The sequence below is a fragment of the Amblyomma mixtum genome, chromosome 2 (genome assembly GCF_055824585.1).
Source record: "Amblyomma mixtum isolate Tamu chromosome 2, ASM5582458v1, whole genome shotgun sequence".
NCBI classification, from domain to species: domain Eukaryota; kingdom Metazoa; phylum Arthropoda; class Arachnida; order Ixodida; family Ixodidae; genus Amblyomma; species Amblyomma mixtum.
In genome coordinates this window covers 79,901,749-79,923,725 of record NC_143013.1, presented here as the reverse complement: position 1 = coordinate 79,923,725, position 21,977 = coordinate 79,901,749, and the positions used below count along the sequence as shown (strand labels likewise).

Sequence of the window (21,977 nt, the reverse complement as noted above, 5' to 3'; positions counted from 1 at the left end):
CTGGTTTAACCAGCGCTAAACCTCAGCTAATTGTTTTTTTTTCAGAAGTTAGCGATAATTTAACAAAAGGTAGCAGATTCCACAGATTTCGCTGGTGGGACTCAAACTCACGACCCCCCACATGTCGCGTATTGTGCTCAACTAACTGAACTGCGGCGGAGGCTGCCCAGCCTTATACTTGCGAGCATATTTGTGTTGCGTGTAGCTTAACCTTGAGAGTGCTTACCAACGCTACTTTCGATCATGGCGGCGGACACTGGCTTCTTTCATCTGCATATCACAACCAACCTCTCATTTGATAAAACCTTTATGTATTCTGTGAAAGTGTCATGCATTCCTTATCAACATATTGTTTGTTTTTTCGTCGTTGTTCAGTCTAGTTTCATAGGTTCAAAGCAGAATGTCTGAGGTATAGGATAAGTTATGACTTCGCTGTACAAAAATTTACTTCATTAAATGAAACACTTCATTTTTAACTCATCTCTTTTTCCCTTTCCCCTTTATGCCCCCCAATTATTTTTTCCCATGCCCAGGGTAGAAAACAGGTGCCTTCTATTGGCTCATCACAGCGCCTTTCCTTCTTCACTTTATTTCTGTCTCCCTCGCTCTGTACCGGACGTGCTTCAGCTGCTAACCTTTCTGCCTTTCTCTGTACAAACGCTATTCTTATACCAGGTGTCCCAGCTAAATGTAACCAAACTTTTAAAAAACACAGGATGTCTAGCCGTCTGAAACCAAATGATGGTCGTTTAGAGTCGCGTGACCTAGTCTGCAGTATTTTTTTCGTTCTTCAAGGTTGACTAATTAGTTAAGCTTAATTAACTAACTTTTTAATTATTGACTTGAGGAACAAAGTATCAATGGAAAAGTTGTAGATCGCTTTGAGAAACAGCTTACTGAGACATTTGCAGCAAAGTAATATTTACGTAAAGTGGTTTTTTTAGCGCCCTTTAACCATAACCCGCACAATAAGAAAAAGCTTCCACAGGACAACTGTGCCACTTCAACGTCACAAGACGCGCCTTAAAGAATAAAATCCGATTTTTCTGAAGTCCTCTCCTCGATGGTACTTTGGGTGCACATTGGGGCAGAGAAGTGAGCGAGCACCTGGTCACGTGATGACTTTCTTTTAAGGCCAATAAATGAAGCTACGTAAATCGTAACTTGACCGAAACCGCACTACTAGCGGTTTTTCGAGGCGATCTAAAACTTTTTCATTGACGCTTTCCTCCTGAAGTCAATAATTAAAAAGTTAGCTAATTAAACTTAACTAATTAACTTTGAAGAGCGAAAAAAATACTCAAGACTAGGTCATGCGACTATGAACAACCCTCAGTTGGTTTCACTGGACTAGGACACTTTGCCTTTTTTAAAAGTTTGGTTACATTTAGCTGGGACACCCGGTATATTTGATCTATGCATGCACTTGCAGTTTCGAAGTTGAGCGGGATTTTTTATATTTACCTTCCAATTGCCTTCACTGCATTTAGACGCAGCATTCACATGTATGCCGCTGCTAATTCTCCTTCTTTCATCCCAATTTTTCCCCATCACCTTTCATTAAATGCGATAGGATTATAAAGCTCACCACGAAAAAAAAATGCTTTTTCGGTCACGTGATTCCCAGGACCGGAAACGACGCCACAAGTCTGCAAGTGACAACTATAGGTTTCTATGTATCTTCATGGCGTCCGTGTTGCCACCTTTGAACACCTTCGGGTAAGCGTCTAAACACCCGCTAGAAGACCCTAATAGACGTCCGGTTGTGCGCAGACAGACGTGTAAGGGTCCGAAAACATAACCGTGAAAGAATGACACAAAACTCGATGTAAAGGCACACTCTAAACACCAATACGCCTATATGGGAGTAAGAAAGGAGTCAGCTGTCCTCTAGCGCACACCCTTTAAAGAAGGGTGTGCACTAGAGAACAACTTTACTCCCTGTTTACTCCTCCCTGTTTAGAGCGCATGAACAGTTTCAAATGTTATCGCATTTCCAACACATAATGTAATTAGCGCCCCTACGAATTTCTTTCTCTCTCCTCCCACTTCCCTTCAACGTTCCCTCAGCTAGCTTCCACAACTCCGCCAGAAGCAGCAAGCCATGGCCTTCACCAAAGTATTCACCAAAGGCTTTCACCAAAGTCGTTCGGTCTTCACCAAAGTATGGTATTGGCCTGATCTTCGCCTCCTTTCCTCTCACTTCCTCGTGTCTATGCAAGCGAGGCTCATCACTTGGCCTTGTCATGCGCGACGCTCTCCAGAGAACCGCTGGCGCTCTGTGATGCCCGACGTCCGCACTCCTGTACAATGGACACGGTACTTGCGGCCACGGCCTTGGCCCGGAAGCCGAACAAGGAACAGCAGGCGCTCTTCACGGGCTCGGAGAGGACGGCGTAGATTCTGGGCAGGAAGAGCAGCGCGACCAGCACCTGCGAGGAGGCGCTGATGGCGAGGCACAGCGAGAGCTTGCGGTTGTTCTCGTTGCCCACGTAGACAGCCACGTAGGCGATCCAGATGACCACACTCGAGTACATGGCGAAGCCGATCATCTTGGCCTCGTTTAAACGCGCCGAGAGCTTCCTGGCGCTGAATGCGAACAGAGTGCAGAGGATGATTAGGAGGAAGTTGTAGGACCACGGCAGGAAGAAGGCGAGGTCGGTTGTGTCACACAGCAGGACAGAGTGGTTGGGCCCCGGGTAGATCTGCGGCAGAAGGGCAAGAAATAAATTCACACTCTCAACATAATGGAGTAAAAACGTAGTAACCTATCCTCTACCGCACACCCTTTTACGAAAGGGTGTGAACTAAAGGACTGCTTACTCCCTTTTACTCCCTTCCTTTTTACTCCCATATAGGTGTATTGGTGTTTAGAGTGCAAGAGCCGCTGGGCTGAGGCGGCTGCGTGTTGATGGAACAGATCGGCAAGGCAGGTTCAGAAATCCCTGCGGTACGGCTTCGGGTTTTTTGTACAGTGAAGAATAAAACTTTTCGGGATGCGTGATATAAATAAATTATTTGCCGCTTTGCCCCGCTACCCAGACAGCCGGTGTTCTTACCGACGGATGGAGCGCGAATGCCCCCTCAGGCCTTCAGACTTTTTGTTTTAACTGGTTTGCTAAACTGAGAACGTTTGCTCAAATTCAACATAAAATGCATCACAAAGAGACATTGCGTCCGGAAAGGCAGAAGGGCTCCGAAAATTCCGCCCACCCGGAGTTTTTTAACGTGCACTGACATCGTACAGCACACGGGCCTCAAGGTAAGGTGACCTTCAGGTTGCTCCTAGGTGCCTCCTAGGTTGCTCTCTGAGCGTCACCTGCCAGTCACACGCGTGATTTTTCACTCACAACGCCGACGCCGGATTTTCCAGACAATGGGGCCTTTAACGCTATTCCGTTAAAAAATATTCACATTTTTACACAAAGTATCCCGGATGATACGCCGGTTTTTGCAGGGTTAAAGGTCCACGGCAGAATGCGGACTTCCTATCTACGGCTTCGGGAATTGCAGCAAGCCGAGCAGGGTTTCCGGCTCACCTGAATGGTTCCTGGTCTCTGTAATATGAGCATGACGGCCGTGATGAAGAACTGCACGGCGGCCAGGCCTCCCGTGATGGCTAGCTGCGTCGAGGGGCTCACGGGGCTCGCCATGCGGGGAAATACTGACGTCTCGCTAGCCCTCCGGATGCGGCACAGTCCGTAGGTCTTGGCCAAGATGGCGGCGTACACCGTGGCCACGCCCAGGACGGGACAGAGCCGCTCGAGGAGACAGGAGGCCACCGAGGGCTTGGAGACGACGGCGAAGGTGCCCGCTTCGCTGGCCAGGACTCCGACGAGCAGGACGAAAGAGAGTGAGGAGGCCTTGAGCTCTGGCACGCGGACGTGCCGCACGAAGATGGCAGTCGTGCAGAGGGTACTCGTCATGGACAGTGCAGACATGACCATGGCCACGATGGAGCCAGCCTCGCTCCATTGCGTGTACTTCTGGGGGATCGGGTCGCAGCCTGCAAGCGTGAGGAGAATGCGAACCCGTGGCGTGTCACCCTTGTATGAGTAAGGTGGCGTTGGCATGGTTTGAAGAAGCCAGCGTTTAGAACTTTTTGGTTTCGACGTGATCGAAAAAGAGCAGACATTTCGTATTTTCGGTAAACAGAGTGCAGGACCATTCTTCCCCGTTTCCCGTCCATGGGTATGATGCAGTTGGTTTATAATTAATTCCGGTGAATAACGCTGTAGAATGAGCAGCGCACGAGAACGGCGATGTAAATAATTGGAGGAGACACTTAAGCTGAGCCTTAATCATATGACGCTATAGCGTGCCATCGTGGTCCGGCCGCAGAAGATGACGACAGCCCAGCACGCCTAGCCTAGCAACACCTAGCGTAGCAACAGTCCATGTAGAAATAAAATAAATATTGCCGCTACTGGGTTTGGAACCCGCGGCGGAGAAAACACGTCAGCTTCGCTGGCCAGTGCACGAGGGCACTATGCTATCGCCGCAGCCGATCACACCTCGTGGTAAACTGCAACACATTCCCACACTGTGCATTGCACATCGTCGTCGCCATCAACTTCCATCAGCGGCGGGATCGGATCAGATCAACTTAACCTCGATCCAATCTTGACCAGAGTCTAATATCGTCGCCAGACGTGCCAGCGACCCAGTAAAGCAAAACCAAGAGCCTACGAAGCTAAAAACATGCTTTCGCACGTCTACTAGGTATAGCTACGTTGAAACCCTACCATTTATTTGAGAGAGAAAAAAAATTAGTAAAGGAGATCAATTCGCAGGAGCCGGGTGTTCGGTGCCCCTAGTCCAGGTCTCCGCTGGCGGCAGCTGGCTTGTGGGCTAGCTGTATAAAAGAATCAACTTCGTTCCGCAAGAATCCAGGAGATGAATTTGAAGGCTATACAAGGCAAGGCCGTTCCAGCCAGCAGAAGCTCTACCTGCTCGCGTTGCACATGCGAAGGAACAGTGTTTCAGCGCTCGTATCTGCGCTTGCCTGCAACTACTGGAGCTACTTTTATATATATATATATTAGTTGACACTGTCGAAACACGGTGCGCATTATGTTCATTCAACTCGGTGGTGACAAGCAAAGACTATCCATGAAGAAGGCACCGCCGCGCCTCTTGCAGATTTGCGTGTGCATGTTCTCGACCCACCGTCCAAGCTCTCGTTGGGCCACGTCCCTTGCTGGCACTGGGCGCAGAGGTACTCGTCGGCCACGTACTGGTTTTCGGCGCACGCGACGCACTTCCAACAGCAGACGTTCATCAAAGACTGGTGCACCTGTGAGCGGGAAGTATGCGGTAAGTTGGTGAGCCCAGTGGCAATGGCAGTACAAAGATCGCTCAAGCAACATCGATCTTGCGCCCTCCATCCCTCGCGACCTCTACGTACTTTGCCCGCCTCTCTTCCGAAACACTTCATTTGTCTCCACATTATCATCATCATCAGCGTGACTATGCCCACTGCAGGACAGCCAGCTGCGGCCACCCAACACCTGCAAGCTCCTTAATCTCATCCGCCTATCTGATTTTCTGCCGCCCCCAGCTACGCTTGCCTTCCCTTGGAATCCACTCTGATACCCTTAAGGACTATCGGTTATTTTTCTTCCTGATTACATGTCCTGCCCAAGCCCATTTATTCGTCTTGATTCAGACTAGAACGTCATAAATCCGTCGTTAACATACTCTACAAAGAATCGCCAAAAATCGCAGGTACGAACAGTCTAATACAATGAACTGCGTAAGAAGAATGCGCTTTTAGGAAGGTGCTTTTCCTTTTTCCTCATCCTATTACCTGAAAGTTCCGCCAATCAATTTAGCTTTACTTAGACTGGCTTTTATGACTCGCTAGTGATTTCTTATGCTTTTACATTTGCTGCATTATGCGCCCTTCGCCTTACTTTTCGCACCGCGTTGAAGCAGACAATGGCGTGCGCTTTCTGACGTGATACGCTGATACGCGCTGGCTTTCGACGCTGCTCTCTCTCTTTGCACTCGCCGCTGGCTTGGGGGCGTTTCTGCGCCCGTCTCTCCGCCTCCTCCGATTCAGATTTCCTCTCTCGCCTCTCGCCGGGGGTGGTTCTTGCGCTCGGTTCGCTGCAGGCGCCAGGGGCTTCACTCGGCGGCCACGCACAGACACACGCCGCCATTTTCACCTAATAGGACTCATACTGCTTATGCAGTAAGAACAAGTGGCACCGCTCGCGCACTTGTGGCCAGGCACAATTCTACGTCATGCGCGAGCGGTCACACTTACTATACGCATGTGTAGACAGCATTTACAAACCGCGTCTGAGTCGTGTCCTGTTACTGCGTCAGGCGCGCGGCAGACTGTGCACTTACAGCCGAGGTGGGGTGTCCGGCTGTTTGTCGTCCATAGGTAGAACACGCGGAGCGCAGTGCTACTGCAAGGCTATCCGGTGAGAAGCCGTCAAGCCCATCTGATTGTAGCTGCACGGCGCTGCGGGCAGTTGATCACTGCTCCGTCATTTCAGGCTATAGGCTCTTCGTGACTGGGCCACCCTCGAGCTGTCAGCGAGCGGGAAACTGATGCTGTGTGGTGCGTGCGGCCGATTGCATTCTTAGCAATGCATTACCGGTGACCTGTGGTGCGCCGTCTATGAGGAGACCGCAACGGCGAGCTTGGGTAATTTTTTCGTACAAAGGGATTGGGAGGGGGGGGGGGGGGGGGGTTATAAAGTGCGTCTGGTCTGTGTTGGGGTCTTAGGCGGTGGATATGCTATTTCAATAATGCTTTCGAGCACATTCAGCGGGGAGGGAGGCTTTAGTCTAGCTAGATGTCTCCCTTCCTCTCTTTTTTTTTTTTTTCCTACGCCGAGGTAGCGGGAGTGGTGCAGCCTTTTCCTATCACTTTCGCTGCGCCTGCTGCACATATGCCCTGCGAAACCGGTAATCAAGTGTTGGCTAGGCTTGCTGCTCCCTGAGGTTTCACCATGCTCTTTGAGCCCGGAAAGTCAACACGTTCGTCTTAAAATAAACGCCCCTCATGCATAGCCTTTGTCAGATATACACACCCAGGCGTTCGCTTCTAAGCAGCATAGCTTTAAGCCCCAGTACTTCCGGGTGCCCTAAGCTTCCGAGGGCTGAGCACGAGCGTTCCTCCCACCTTCGAGAGATGTGGACCGCTTACGGTGCAAATAGAGCCATGCTGAGTATACGAAAAGCACATCCATATTTTTTTGCAAATGCTGTACAGTGGATGAGAGGAAGTGCTGCCACTCGCTCTTACGCAGCTCACACTGCTCTGAGGGACTAGTCATCAGATACGGTGATGCAGAAGGTACACATGCGAGGGCCACAGCAGCGAAATACTAGCAGAAAAAGAGATACCTAAGCACTAGCGAAGACTAGCAGAGAAAGTGATATCGAAACACTAGCGAAGACGATCAGAGAAAGTGATACCTTAACATGTCCGGCTGAGCACGGCCTCCCGCACTCGGAGGAGGGCACCTCCGTGCTCCCCTGCGCATTCCACTCGGGCCACTGGAGTATCGTGAGCTGGCTATTGGTCCACGTCGCCACGGGCACGATTTCTAGGCCACTGATTTCGGACTTGACGAAGTTCATCACGTCGTACCTTCGGCGGGAGAGAGGTTAAACATGCGAGTGGAATCACGTCGCAGAAAGAAAAGAGCTTGAGCAACCACGAGAGAGTCTTAGGCGATGTGAAGGTTATCAGGTGTGCGTTGCTGAAACTATGTCGGTAGTGCTCTTGTCACTGGGACGTTTTAAAAGCCGTTTTAGCTAAACTGAAGCTTATCTGAAAGGCAGTTGAACGGTAACTACCGCATCAAGTCTACCTCCCCGCGACACGGCACCGCCCACTGCCATTGGACCTTCAGCGCGAGTGGAGTTCAACTAAGATATGTGATCCCGCTTAAACGGATCAGCGTTCAAGATGGCGGTCAACGGCCTGTCGGTAAGTCAAGCTGTGTCGGCACAGTCGGTGAGATTTATCGCTGCTATTTGTTTTCAAGTAGCATGAACGATTACTGTCCTGGCCGTAGTAGACACTCAAGTCTACAGCTTTCATTAAACGAATATGTGCAAACACGCAAACACATGAGATGGTTTAGGTTTGGTTTATGGGGTTTAACGTCCCAAAGCAGCTCAGGCTATGGTGGACACTGTAGTGAAGGGCTCCGGAAATTTCGACCACCTGGCGTTCTTTAACGTGCACTGACATCGCACAGTACACGGGTCTCTAGAATTTTGCCTCTATCGAAATTCGGCCGCCGCGGCCTGGATCGAACCCGCATCTTTCGGGTCAGCAGCCGAGCGCCGTAACCACTGAGCCAGCGCGGCGGGTCAACAAACACATTAGAAGCACGGCGTCAGAAAAGCTGAGGCCAAGCACACCAACGTTTTCTGATAGGCTGTCTATGAGGCTATTCAAAAATTTTGGCTGAAACCGAACTTACTTCTAATGGATTGTCCTTGCTCTGTGCGGTGTTCACGTGAATTCAACTCATCTATATCAGTTCATTCATTCATTGAGAAGATTCATTGAGAAGTAACCGGAAGTCCGCATTATATACAGCGATGGCTGGCCAAAAGGAGTCCGTATAAAACGAATGGGTTAAATACGGCGGTTAGTAGAGTTAAATTGCAAATAACGAAATACAAGCGTCATTTCATTCATAGTAATCGGCGGATGGCGTCAAAACGTGAGCAGAGCGTGGAACTAATAAATGCAGGAAGTGCGAGTAAAAACAGCTGACTGGCCTTCAGTTAAACAGCAGCCAAATTCAACGTCGGCGAAGGATGCCACGATACACAAAGAGCAAATAGGTGAACACAACCAGAATATCAGGAAAAAGCGCACAATCTTATCTCAGCCCCACACGTCACTCAACACTGAACGAACGCACATCCTTCGCAAAGTTGAAACTCTCTCTCGCCCTCTCCTTTCTCTCCTCACCACACTATTGGTCTGCAGCTTGGGACTGACATCAATAGGGTGAAGGTACCGTTAGTTTTGAACTTTGGAAGGCGTTAACAATTCCCTGGTGGTCGAAATTATTCCAGACTCCTTTGCCACAGCGCACAATCAAGGTGTTGCTCTGTCTCTCTTCTTTCACTCACACTCTCCTTCCTGCCTTCATCCAAGGCGCGGTTGGGGTGTACGCAGAGGAGTCAGTTACCGCGCCTTTCCTCTGCTCGAAAACGATGTTTTTTTGTTTTTCTATGGTCTTTGGACGGTTTTCTTTTTAATGGTCTTGTTGGTCCTTAACGCCTCTTTACTAGTGCGCCAGTCGCATCACGTTGGCATTGTGTTAGATGAGAGTATGCCTAATGGAGAATATGGTGGTATTCATGAATAAGAACCTCCATGTAGTTGAGTATTTGTTGATGCTTGTATGTACTATCGGGGACAAAAGTGGTATACTCCACGCGGCGGGAGCCGGAGCAAAGGAAAACTGCGGCATTTTGGCGAGCTAAAGCACGAAATATTGAAACGAGCCAAGCGGCATGCCTGCTGATGATAAAGGTCACGCACTGGCTGTCTCGATTCCAGGTGCCGCCTGTAGATGGCGTTGCAACACAGTTTTCCGTTTCTCCGGCTCCCGCCGCGTGGAGTACACCACTTTTGTCCCCGATAGTACATTGGTGCATGTGCCTAAAGCCCTTCAATAACGAGACATCTGTGGGCCTCGTACTCGGCGCGAATTATTCTGCGTACTTACCATGGGGTGACGCTGCGTTCCTTCTCGAGCTCAGGTATGCTTCGCCGGTACACGGCGGACGCATTAATGAGGTACTCCAGAAACTGATCTCCGGTGACATGGATCCGACTATAGCATTTCTTGTCGCCTCTACCTTGGCAGTAGTCCTGCAACATGTCGTGCAGTGCTCGTGCAACCATGTAGATGGCGCTTTGGACTCCTTCGATCAGGGGATCTTGCTCGTAACCATCACTCAGCGACTCGTCCCCTGCGAGGGAGACTATCTGAAGGCCTTCTCCATTGACAGAGAACTGACCAGGAAGAGAACAGACGATGTGCATAGTGTTCCTATATATGCTCCTACAGAGAGTATATGCTCTCTGCGGGAGCACATGCAGGAACACTTGATGTGCGAAACGCGCAGCGCAATCTCTTGGAGCTCCGAGAACTAAGCCCGCCATGTTGGCTCAGTCGAGAAAACGAAACTATGCCAGGCGTTGCGTAAACACGGCTGTGCTTCGCGTGAAAGGTGAGATGCCAGCACCGGTGCGCACGAAAGCTTGCATAAGTAGCTTGCTCCGTACCAAAGCATATGTGCACGTCAAACAAGATGGCCACTCACTACCCTACCAGGCGAATTTTCTTCCTCTTGGAAGTAAAGCAGAGATTATAATGCGCAACGCTTTTGCCAATGCCTAAATGCGTGCATTAAAACGATAAAGGCACAGAGTTCTACATTCCGATATGCCTCCCAGTGCAGGTGCTTGCCCTCCTTAGCATCAAACTTCAAGTGAAGCTGAGGACGCGTTGGATGCCTGGTGGAGAAACTAAACGACAAGCTAGAACCTACATTTAGTTTTAGAAGAGCAGTGCAAACAGCGCAGAGGCTGAAGCCTGACTTTTAAAATTCTAATCGCGAGATTTATGAGGGAAGCACGCATATCAGCACATAGCTTGAGCGAGGCAAGATGGCGACCGGAAGCTGCGGGCACGGTGTTGCCAGATCTCCCAGCAGTGTCGCACATTATCTTTTGTAATCAACAAGAGAAGACATCAACATCGGGTAGTACGCTTCTTTCTTTTTTTACTATGAGACACTGGCGAAGCAGTTCCCATCGTCCGCACGATTAATTACTAATAACGTTTTCATCTTAACATCACCACCATCATCAATACTTAAAGACTCCTGTTGTTTTGCATAATTTGCACTGTCATCAAGAACAGTGCCATTGCGATGCTTTATTCAGAGTAAATTTTATAAGTTCACTCGTAGTCGCTGCAAACAGCTGAACATTAACAGCGTAGAACTGACTTAGAAGTCTGCACAGAATGTGACTTGCTGACAACTTCGCTTTGTTTTTCCAGGATATAATGACGCTGTTTGGTTGTTTCGCATAAACTGACTAGTAATTCTTTGACCGTTTACACTGGACGATAACGTTCAACAATATTTTGTGATAAAAGTTTTTTCTTACCTGTGCACTTTTGCACTGACTTGTTCACAGCATCATTACGACTGTCAAGTGAGCATTGAAACTTTGCCTCCCAGAAGGGGCGGAACCAGGGGTTCCTAATGTTTGTGGAAGGGTCGAGGCTTGTGTAATACGCTTCGAACTCTTTATCCGGTTCGACGTGGATGCGGAAGGTCAGACTTCCGGCAGCTTGCTCTTCGAGGCCTCGAAGAAGGTTCTTGCCCACCATCCATGCATCGCTGATAAATAAAATGTAAAGAGCACACAAAATCAGGTGTTCTGACGATGGAACCGATATAGATTAAAAATTCTTATTTTTAGTTTTCTCGAAACACGTTATTCAAAGCCATCCAGTTTTGCTCAATATTTCTGGTACATTCGGGATTTTGTTGCGGCTGGTTTTGTTAAACCACATTCTCCGTAAAGTCTCAACGCCTTAAGACTGACACAGTTATTGTACGCTGCACAACTGGTGCTGCTGCACGCCACTTTACAGCGTCGACGACGAACAAGGATGAGAAAAATGCAGAACGAACAAACATATCCAACAATTTTTCTAACGAAGTTCGATTTACCCCCGATGATTACTCTGATGATTTAACTCTAAGCCGAGACTTCATACATGTGGAATAATTTTCCTGGAAGGTAGTGGCGAGTGGAGGTGGGTCGAGGGTGGCGGTGGACGGGTGAGCAGCCCCCTAGCTAGGGGTGTGGGTGGATTTGGGAGGTGACTGGAGGGCGGTGCTTGTGGAGAGCAACTGGCTATCCCACTGCGTCTTTGAATTCGATTTCGCAGTCGCTTTTAGAGCGTTAGCTCTACTCACCGGGTACAACTAAGGAAAGCGCCTCATGCCGGTACTTTGACCTTCAAGATCAGCCAAGGTTAAAGCGGGACTTAGTCGATTCCGCTACTGTAAGCTACGTGTCTAAGTATAGTATATGTCACGCGATCAACCTTGAGTTTGAACCATGAGTTTGGATCGTTGGTTCATTATGCAGTTACGTCGACTAATTACTAGGCCGGATTAACGCTAATTAGTTAGTTGCAATTAAAATTAAAACTTTGCGCTATGGAATCGAGTCATTTAACGTTGGTAAGCTTAGGTTAAGTACAAATGCGCTGTTGTAGTGACCCGAATTAATTAACGTTAATTAGTTAATTGCAGCTAAAACCGAACATTGCAATATAGAACCTAGTCATATACCGTTGGAAAGCTTAGGTCAAGTGTGAATGCACTGTGCTAGTTAGCGATCCGAATCAATTAGCGTTAAGTAGTTAAATTTAATTAAAACCAAACCAATCATAACCTCAGAGCTAAACCTCAACTAATTAGGTTGAAAAGGATTAACCGTTGCCAATTTTTTGTTCCGCTGCAGCCTGGGCTTCTAGTAGGTGGAAGGCTTGTGGAGGGTGCAGGTATAGGTGGGTGGCTGGTGGTGGGTGGTGCTTTTGAAGACTCGAGTTGTGTAACGAGTGGTGGGTGGAACCTCTGGAGAGAGGAGGCTCCTTGCTTGGGCTGGAGGCTTACTTCAACAATCATCAGATTCTCGGAGGAGAGGGGGTGAACATTAACACTGTTTTCGCAATAAAAAAACATTTAAACTTCTCACGCCGTCAGGAAGACGGGCTTCGTAAGCCCTCCTCACAAGAAGCCTTGCGCGGTGCACCTTCATCTGGTATGAAGACCGGGGTTACGATACGATCATGTATTATCATAATCTATGCTTGCTGTATGTCGCCACGTAGACGGGGCCGCGCACCCCGTCAAGCCCATCTCGAGGCTTTTTTTGCGGCCTCTCAACACCATTGATGTTGAAGATTGATTGATTGATTGATTGATTGATTGATTGATTGATTGATTGATTGATTGATTGATTGATTGATTGATTGATTGATTGATTGATTGATTGATTGATTGATTGATTGATTGATTGATTGATTGATTGATTGATTGATTGATTGATTTATTGATTGATTGATTGATTGATCGATCGATTGCTAAGTGATGATATCTCATGTCTTTTTTCTCCACATAGTTCTCAGTAAACAAAGAGTGCGCTTCCTCTTCCCTCTCCCGTGACGCACACTGAGCACCTTCTTTTCTCATTCACCGCAGAACGCGAGTAACGTGCAAAACGTCGCCACACAGTGTGCTCTGAAGGCATTTCGCTACGCATGCCACGGGCGGTATTGAAAATGGCATTCAATGGTGTTGCCTTTGCATCTATACTTCTACTGTCGGCACTGTCAACCTTCTGAAAGGAATTTTTGAGTCGCAGAAGCATGTAATACAATTCCCGCGACGCTTTTTCAACCGTTCCTGGCGATCACGATGAGCCCACGAGGGCGCTCGTGTGTCCTCTGGCACTAGAAAGTTAGACGGCGGAGTCAGTTTATCTTTGAATGCGCTGAAAGAGCCATATTAACGCGACAGCTTTTGCGAAGTAGTTGCCGGCGGAGGAAATGAAAGAAAGACAGGAAATAACCGACAGGGGTGCTTTAGTCGCGATCGTGCTCGGTAGATCCCATAGCTCTCTAGCAGTTGTGTTTAAATGTCTCTGACTTCCCCAAGGAGCACACTTATAAATGGGCCCTAGTTTCCAGATACACTGAAAATCGATGCTTTGTCAGAAGGACAACAGTGCCGTGATTTAAAGCCCTTTCTACCACCCGTGCAAACTTTCAGTCGATGGTGGGCTACACCTGAACCATCGTAAACAAGGGCTCCGAGCTGCCCCCCAATGTCTCCTACACTGTCTAAACAGTGATACGCCTATATGGGAGTAGAAAGAGAGTAAGCTGTCCTCTAGTGCATCGCCTTTTATAAAACGGTGTGCGCCAAAGGACAGATTAGTCCCTTTTTACTTCTTTCTGCTGAGAGTGCATACGGCAGCTTTTGCCCTTGGTATTAGCGTGCCCTTTTGCTGGAAGCTAACAGACCAAGGTCAATATTATTGGCAGCAGTTCCTGTTAGTCTGGCTGAGTAAAGAACTGACTCCTTTACCTCACGACGAGCGTAAAGCGACCCGTGCTGTTGCTGTCGCGAATGGCGGTGAAGAGGCCCACGACGGTGACGGAGGTGCAGAAGCACACCACTACCCTTCCGCTTTCGACCTTCCGCAGGTTGTCCACGGCCTCGCGGTAGTCCTGGTCGGACGCGCCGGAGCTCAGGGCCAGGAACTGCGCGATGCACACGCCCTGGTTCTTCGACAGCGCCATGAATCTGGTGAGGGCGGCCTCGTTCGAAGGGTCTGCGCACGGGTGGCGCAACTGGTTTGAACTCCTCTTTGTCAGTGCGGAAATGATAAATGGGGCTAGGGGTTTATTGCTCTATCTCAATATCTGAAAAAAGAAACGCAGGAAGCTAATCGGTATTAAAAGCTGTTTTGAAAAGAAGGCACGCATGTGTCCTCATGAGAATGAGCTTGGGCAGAGCATGTAATGCGAAGGCAAGATAGCCGCTGGTCTTTAAGGGTAACGGAGCGGATTCCAAGAGAAGGCAAGCGTAGCAGGGGGCGACAGAAATTTAGATGGGCGGATGAGATTAAGAAGTTTGCGGGAACACGTTGGCCGCGGCTGGCAAAGGACAGGGTTAATTGGAGAGATATGGAAAAGGAATTTGCCCTGCAGTGGGCGGAGTCAGGCTGGTGATGATGATGATGTCCTCATGAGAAAGGTTTGGTTGGGTTTGGTTTGGTTTGGTTTATGGGGTTTAACGTCCCAAAGCGACTCAGGCTATGAGAGACGCCGTAGTGAAGGGCTCCAGAAATTTCGACCACCTGGGGTTCTTTAAAGTGCACTGACATTGCACAGTACACGGGCCTCTAGAATTTCGCCTCCTTATGAGAAAGAAGCTGAGCACTAAGCACAGGTATTGGAACGGACAATGGCTAAGCGCAGCCATGTTAAAATTCGTTTCATGATTACCAGCTGCTCAAACAAGTGAAAAACTTTTGGATAGGGCGAAGGTTTAACTTAAAAATTTATACCGTTGCAAGACAGCAGCTGACGGTGTAGGCAGGGGTTCGAAGCGTGGAGACGAATTTGTGCCACGCAGCCCTATGAGAAGTCATCCCAGTACTCTCATAGTTCCCCGCAGGGATTGGCCAGCAAAGTTTGTTCGTGAACAATTTTTATTTATTTTATTTATTTACAAACTACTGCAGGCTCTTCAAATGGGTCCGAGCGGGAGATGGATAAAACAAACATGTTCAGAAAAAGCAGTGCACCAAAAAAAGCAAAGATAATTGCATGAGTTTGCAGAACGGTATGGAATTGAACAGAAGAGGACACAAGAAAACTGGACAGGACAGGACAGGACAGGTGAGAACAGAATAGAAGGATGGAGAGTTTGGCTTGTTGGTTAAAGATCATGGTAGAAACAATGTTAATATTTCTATATTTCTGCAGAAAGTGCGGACAGCCGGGGAGCCGCGCTGCTATGAGTTTCTTTTATTGCGAAAGCAATACTACTTGCACTTTCACGCCTTTGCCGTGCCGCGGCCGTGACCACCATTGACCTTCATTTGACCTTGATTGCATTAGATTGGATTAGATTAGATTGCATTACATTAGATTAAATTACATTGGATAGGAGTGGATTGGGTTGAATTGGAGTGGATTGAATTTGATTGGAATGGATTGGTTTGGATTAGAATGGATTGGATTGGCTTGGATTGGATTGCATTGGATTGTATTGGATTGGATTGTATAACCGATGCATCACCACAAGTCTAACCCCAAGCACCACCACCAGCTACACTACCAGCTGTACCATGGCGTAGGTACGGATATTGCTTTCGCAATTACCCGGCTTAACCAAGCTAAGCCACAGCGAATTTTTTTCACTTTACTTTTTCCCGTTTATGTCACAAAGTTAACACAGTAGCCCGCGCACTCTTACCGCTAGTGAAAACGGTGGAGACGTAAGTCCAGTTGAAGAAAGTGACGAGGTCGGCCATGGCGCGGGCCATCACCGGCTCGCTCCAGGGAGCCACGCTCACGAAGTAGCCGAGCGAGGAACTAAGCTCGGGCTCCTGACCGGCGAAAGCGTAGCTGACCAGGGGGATCCTGAAGAGGCTGAGCAGGCTGTGCACGTCGTCGGCGCCGCCTTCCAGCAACGAGCCCACAACGGCCACTAGGTTCTTGTCTGGACCGCGGTCCTCGCACTGCGCCCCATCGCTCATGTCCGGCGGCCGGCGGTACGGGTGCGAGACCTCGTGGTACTCGATCTTGGACCACGCCGAACGTCGGATGAGCTGCGAGACCTGCTCGAGCGAGATGGCCGCGTACCAACAGTTGTCCCGGATCTGGATTCCCAGCGTCGAGTTTGGAAGCAGGTCGCGGCGCGAGTTGATGTCGTCCACGGCCTGGCCGCGCAAAGCAGGCGATAAGTATTCAGACTACAGCACTGTCGCTTTACGTGAGCAGTCACGGCTCAAGTAACTACAGAGATTACTGCATGAGGGTTTTCATGCCCAGAAATTATTGACAAGCGCATTTTTCAACAGGAAATAGTCTATGAACGTAATTTTTGTTGCGAAAGCAACACTACCCGAGTCGCCGAGCCATTTCGCGGAGCTGAGGCAAGGCCATACTGCGCATACGCGAGGAGCAGTGACGTCACACGGCGCACAGCTGGCGCTCCGCCGCCGTCGCTGCGCAGGTGACTCAGAGGTACCGCCGCCGCGATCGCCAGTTGCGCATGCGCATTAGCGGCGCATAGCTAGCGTGCCGGGGCCGCCGCCGCTGCCGCACGCTCTCCATAGCCTCTCTCTCTCTCTTCGTTGCTTTCACAATCCTCCAGGTATGACCAAAGCCAAACCACTGCCAATTTTTTGGTATATCGCAAGATTTTACTATAACAATCAATATATCCGCAGATCTTCCCTCGGCAGACGCAGTTTTTTTACCATTAACGTTTTTGCTATCGTCAAAAACAATCCCTGTTTTTACTTAATGCGAGCAATGGCCAAACTTTAAAAGAACGATTTTAATAAGCATCGGAAGAATAGACCATTACCTTACGATATTCCAATATTAAAAATTGATGTCCAAGAATACTGGACTTGTGTATGCAAATTCCCAGCCTGTAAATGATTGTCTGAAGTGGCGGTGCTCGGCTTGCTGTGTGCGTGATATGGCCTCTTGATGACGTCACTCCATTTTTCTTGCCATCGCTGGAATTTTCTGTACCATACGACTAGTGATTCCCTCGGATTAAAATGTTGACATCACAATAGGAAGAGGAAAAGATGCTAACTAGGAACATTCATTCAAGCGTCTTGGATGATGGAAGTGTGTCAACCGAGATGGAAACAAGAACGGCAACACGCACAGGCCGGCATACTGAGACGGAAACAACAAGCGTTGGCTGACGTACAGGGTCGGTCAAAAGTCTCCAGGCCACAGGGTCAACTTGCGAGCGCTACAGTCGGGCAGTTACGATACCCCCTAAGCCTAAAATCTCTATAGAGGATACGAGAAGGATCATTCTCCCCTTTGAGAAACTTGAAACCTTTATTGCTACCATAAGTGACAGGATGCGCCACTCAAAATCAGACCATGTGGCCTGGGAAATTTTGACCAACCCTGTACATGCATAAAGGGCACACCATACAAGAAGGTTACTTTAGCAACTAACATTGTCGGTCTTTTTGCGTTTGTGCTGGTATCGCCACGTTATTGTTGATATATGCATTAGCTATCCGGACGAAGTACACTTATCTCTAAATACTGCTGAATATTAGCACTGCTTTTTCACCGAAAAAAGTGTTGAGAATATTTTCGACTAGAACATCAACCTTTCCTACGCCTACTGAAGCGTATTAGTTCATAATATGTCTTGAGAGTACCATGGTCATATTCGGTCGTATTTTTATATGAAGGCGATCATCGTGCCTATGATTGCAACATCAGCGATGCAGAAGACCCTGACCTGCAAGGCGGCCTCCATTCTCTGGATGCCCGGCCGCTCCCACAAGGCGCCGCAGTTCCTCGACATGTTCTGCTTGGTGTACGGCGGCTGGTGGATGGGAAAGAGGGCACCGATGAGGAAGTCCTCGTTCTCGCCCGCCTTGTAGTAGTAGCGCGCCGAGAGGCACCCCGTCGCCATCATCAGCGTGACGAGGGAAGGTACCAACAACATGCTTCCTACGGCGCGTTCTTCTGAAACGGACAGGAGGGCCCCCGGACCAACCCCAGACCTCCTGTGAACCCCTGTCCCATGAGGGCACCCGCTAGATTCTAGAAGACCAAACTGGATCACGAGGCAACAGACAGCACGCTCACGAAAGCAACTCTACTCCCCTGGGCCGCTTCTAAGTTTCCTTCATAAATATGCACGAGAACTGGAGTGCTTAAGAAGTTAATAACGTTTGTTTGTTTGTTTGTTTGTTTGTTTGTTTGTTTGTTTGTTTGTTTGCTTGCTTGCTTGCTTGTTTGTTTGTTTGTTTGTTTGTTTGTTTGTTTGTTTGTTTGTTTGTTTGTTTGTTTGTTTGTTTGTTTGTTTGTTACAGGCACGCAAGGGGGCATTGAGAGGCGGGCTAACACAAGTATTAAGTAGTTCTTCGATTGCTGCCTTGAAGCGGACACGACCGTTATGTAGTACAATTTTCGTTGGTAAGTTGTTCCACTCTCAGGTAGTATGGCTGAAGAATGACTTCAGATGGGCAGAGGTGGATGCTCGAGGTGGATGCACGGCTTTCGGGTGGCTAATACGGCGTGAGTGACGGTGGGCTGGGGTGATGACGGAAGTGCTCAGGGGTAAATAGTAACTTATGATAAAGGCAAAGTCTAGTTATCTTTCGGCGCGATTCAAGGCAGGGGAGGTTAGCTCGAGATTTTAGTAATGTAACGCTAGTGTGGTAAGAATGATCTGGATATACGAAACGCACCGCCAGATTCCAGGGCTTAGTTAGACTTGATGGGGATCCCAGACGGCAGTGCATATGTTAATTGTGAACATAACTACGGCAATTACCGTCTCACTTCTTGCCGACCTCGTTGCGTGAACTGCGTGCAAAAACGGCTTTCATGAGCCACAGGCCATGCGTTTGTTTTTTTTTTTTTTAGTTTGCAACGTCTGATTTTGAATACCTTATAGATTACATGAGAAGTCTATCCACTTTATATTGTAGTTATGAGCCACAATCTGTATATTTAAAGCTGTTCCACATCCTTCAGGCGGTCAAAAATGTGATTGTCGCTTTAGTCAATAAGCAAATAATGCGATTTTTCAAGTGCAGACAACCACTCGTGGCCTTGTGCGGACACCGCGTTCATATTTGAAAATATATACATTTTTTTTCATTCTCAAAACAAAACTCTACGATGACTGAATGCTTACATCCAGAATAGGATTCAGCATACGATGCTTACATCCAGACCATTTTTACCAAATGTTATCACCAGATATCGCGTGTTCAGCTCGAAACACGCCCATAACGTGTTCTAGACAACCGTTAAGCCCTCTGTGCAAGGCCTGGCTGTTTCTATTTATTTATTTATTTGTTTACTCACACCAGATAATAGCCAGAGCACTCACAATTGCTCAGAGACGAAGAAAACCGGTTAAACACATTAATCGGCATTGTCAACAAACCAACAACCAAACAAACATACAAACCAACAGGCGGACGGACAGGTATAATATACACTTGGAACACAAATAATTTACCTGTGCTAACAATACTGCCCATCCTTGAGATGGTGGATGCGTTTGTATAAGAAATGAAACAACAGGCTCGGTTACTTACGCAACATTCTTGGAGCGCCGATTTTCGGTTGTCACCCTTACTGATTGTCCGATGTCCAGCCACCAACACATTACGGTACACTGTTTGACTCAAGCTCCCACACTGCAGTCATTGCTACTCCCAGCACACCACAGACAACAGCGCCGTAATGCGACGACTACGCTAAAGCCGCGCTGGGAATCATGCCGGGTAGTGGTTGCCGGACCTCAGTTTCGCATCGATTCGACAGTATCATCATACGGCAGGTTCCGCTGTTGACGCGTACGGCTACCTTTCCTATGCAGGTACGTAGCGGTGGGATCCCTTTCGCAACCACCATTGTGCAAAGAATAGCTTGGCTGCGATGAACCATCAACCCAGCAACGAATGTAGCTTCACACGGGAAGCGGCTGCGCTCACTGGGCCTTGGCGGTGTTTTCGCGGTCGCTGGAATATGTTCCCGCAATATGCGTGGCTGCCGCCAATCGTATGCACCAGATGCAAATCCACCCAAAGGGCATTTACTGCCGTGCGCGTAGCTGACGCGCACCCAACTCCTTTTTAAAGGAGACGATGGGAAATATGCTAAATTGGAAGGATATTTTTTAATGTCCTCTTCCCTAAGAGCGCATCACTTTTCGAAGTCCGCACTACAGTCTAGTACGCATGTCGTTGTATACACAAGAATGAATGAACGTGGCTGTTAACAACGCCTACGTAGCACTGCGTTGGCGAGCGACGGAGTTCCTTCAGATGAGGAAACTGCACAAGTCCGATGGCCCAAAGTCATCCGGACTGTAAAATGGATGAGACAAAAGACTCTTATGAAGGCGTGGCAAGTATAGCGCGTCGCCTCTTTAGTGGTGACTAAATAAGAAAGTGACGTGTTCTCGTGAAAGACGAGACTCCGAAACTTTGAATATAACGCATTTAACTCAGCTGCTTAGTATTGCTACAGCGGAGCAACCAAAATTTACAAAATACCTCTCGTAATCAAACTCGCACGTTTCACTCTTGTATTAGCGGGCAGGAGCACAACTTCTGTCATCTCGTTAATTTCTTCTTCTTCCGAGGTGAGCTGGTCCAGCGCTGAAAATGGGTTAGACATAGCTCTGGTGAATATATGACGCTAACGCTTATTTAGTGCCTTCTCATTTTGCCTGCCCTGCAACCTCGGACCTTCATGAAAGGCCTGAAAGGTTCGGTTGCTCGGCAGCCTTTCCCCGCATTTACTGCAATAACTCGCCAAACTCTGAAAGAAAGAAAGAAAGAAAGAAAGAAAGAAAGAAAGAAAGAAAGAAAGAAAGAAAGAAAGAAAGAAAGAAAGAAGGAAAGGAAAGGAAGAGAGAAGGAAAGAAAGGAAGAAAGAAAGGAAGGAAGAAAGTAAGAAATAAAGAAAGCAAGAGAGAGAGAAAGAAATAAATAAAGAAAGAAAGAAAGGAAGAAGGAAAGAAAGAAGGAAAGAAAGAAAGAAAGAAAGAAGGAAAGAAAGAAAGAAAGAAAGAAAGAAAGAAAGAAAGAAAGAAAGAAAGAAAGAAAGAAAGAAAGAAAGAAAGAAAGAAAAGAAGAAAGAAAGAAAGAAAGAAAGAAAGAAAGAAAGAAAGAAAGAAAGAAAGAAAGAAAGAAAGAAAGAAAGAAAGAAAGAAAGAAAGAAAGAAAGAAAGAAAGAATACAGCAGCTTCTGGATTAGAGGTGCCTGAGAGTCCCTTCAATCGGCATCACAACGAACCGCAGTCAAGGCTCTGGTTGTTTCAAATGAAGCCACTGTTTGCTTCTCGCAGCTGTGGCTACGAGGAGGTAATTTGTTAGGAGCCACACTAATGTCTGAAGGAGTTGCTTCTTTGGAGGAGAGAGCGCTTTTATCTGGTTGAGTGGGAAACGGGGGAGGTGTGCTCCGCACACAGTCGAAGGAGGTGGTGAAAAACATTTATCATCCATCAAATATTTTCAGAGAGGTGATTGGGGTAGGGCCCTGTTGGGCCCTTTCCCTCACAATACTAGGTGCAGCCCCTATTCCGGGGCCCCATTGGCATCAATGCCGCCTGACAGCCGAGCGGAAGTTTGCGTC

At 48.1% G+C, this 21,977-nt stretch overlaps 1 protein-coding gene across 2 annotated transcripts; it reads right to left on the bottom strand.

The window, feature by feature from the left end:
- Nucleotides 1-789: 789 nt before the first annotated feature.
- LOC149359860 (metabotropic glutamate receptor 1-like) lies at nucleotides 790-20,133 on the bottom strand. Of its 2 annotated transcripts, none has more exons than XM_089571971.1 (10): nucleotides 19,931-20,133; nucleotides 18,112-18,341; nucleotides 16,078-16,543; nucleotides 14,179-14,425; nucleotides 11,177-11,412; nucleotides 9,723-9,969; nucleotides 7,438-7,612; nucleotides 5,170-5,296; nucleotides 3,540-4,006; nucleotides 790-2,705 (listed from the first exon to the last, which is right to left on the bottom strand). In XM_089571971.1, the coding sequence occupies exons 1-10, from the start codon at nucleotides 19,935-19,937 to the stop codon at nucleotides 2,232-2,234; spliced, it is 2,676 nt and encodes an 891-aa protein (XP_089428097.1). In that variant the 5' UTR covers nucleotides 19,938-20,133; the 3' UTR covers nucleotides 790-2,231. The 2 variants fall into 2 exon arrangements, with proteins under 2 accessions (XP_089428097.1, XP_089428098.1); XM_089571972.1 differs by having other exon boundaries at nucleotides 18,112-18,338.
- Nucleotides 20,134-21,977: the final 1,844 nt, after the last annotated feature.

Excerpts from the sequence above, each read along its gene's own strand:
- LOC149359860 (XM_089571971.1), bottom strand. Across the intron at positions 4,007-5,169 it reads GCCCAACGAGAGCTTGGACG|GCTGCGACCCGATCCCCCAG; the intron begins GTGGGTCGAGAA and ends TCACGCTTGCAG. Across the intron at positions 2,706-3,539 it reads AGAGACCAGGAACCATTCAG|ATCTACCCGGGGCCCAACCA; the intron begins GTGAGCCGGAAA and ends CTTCTGCCGCAG.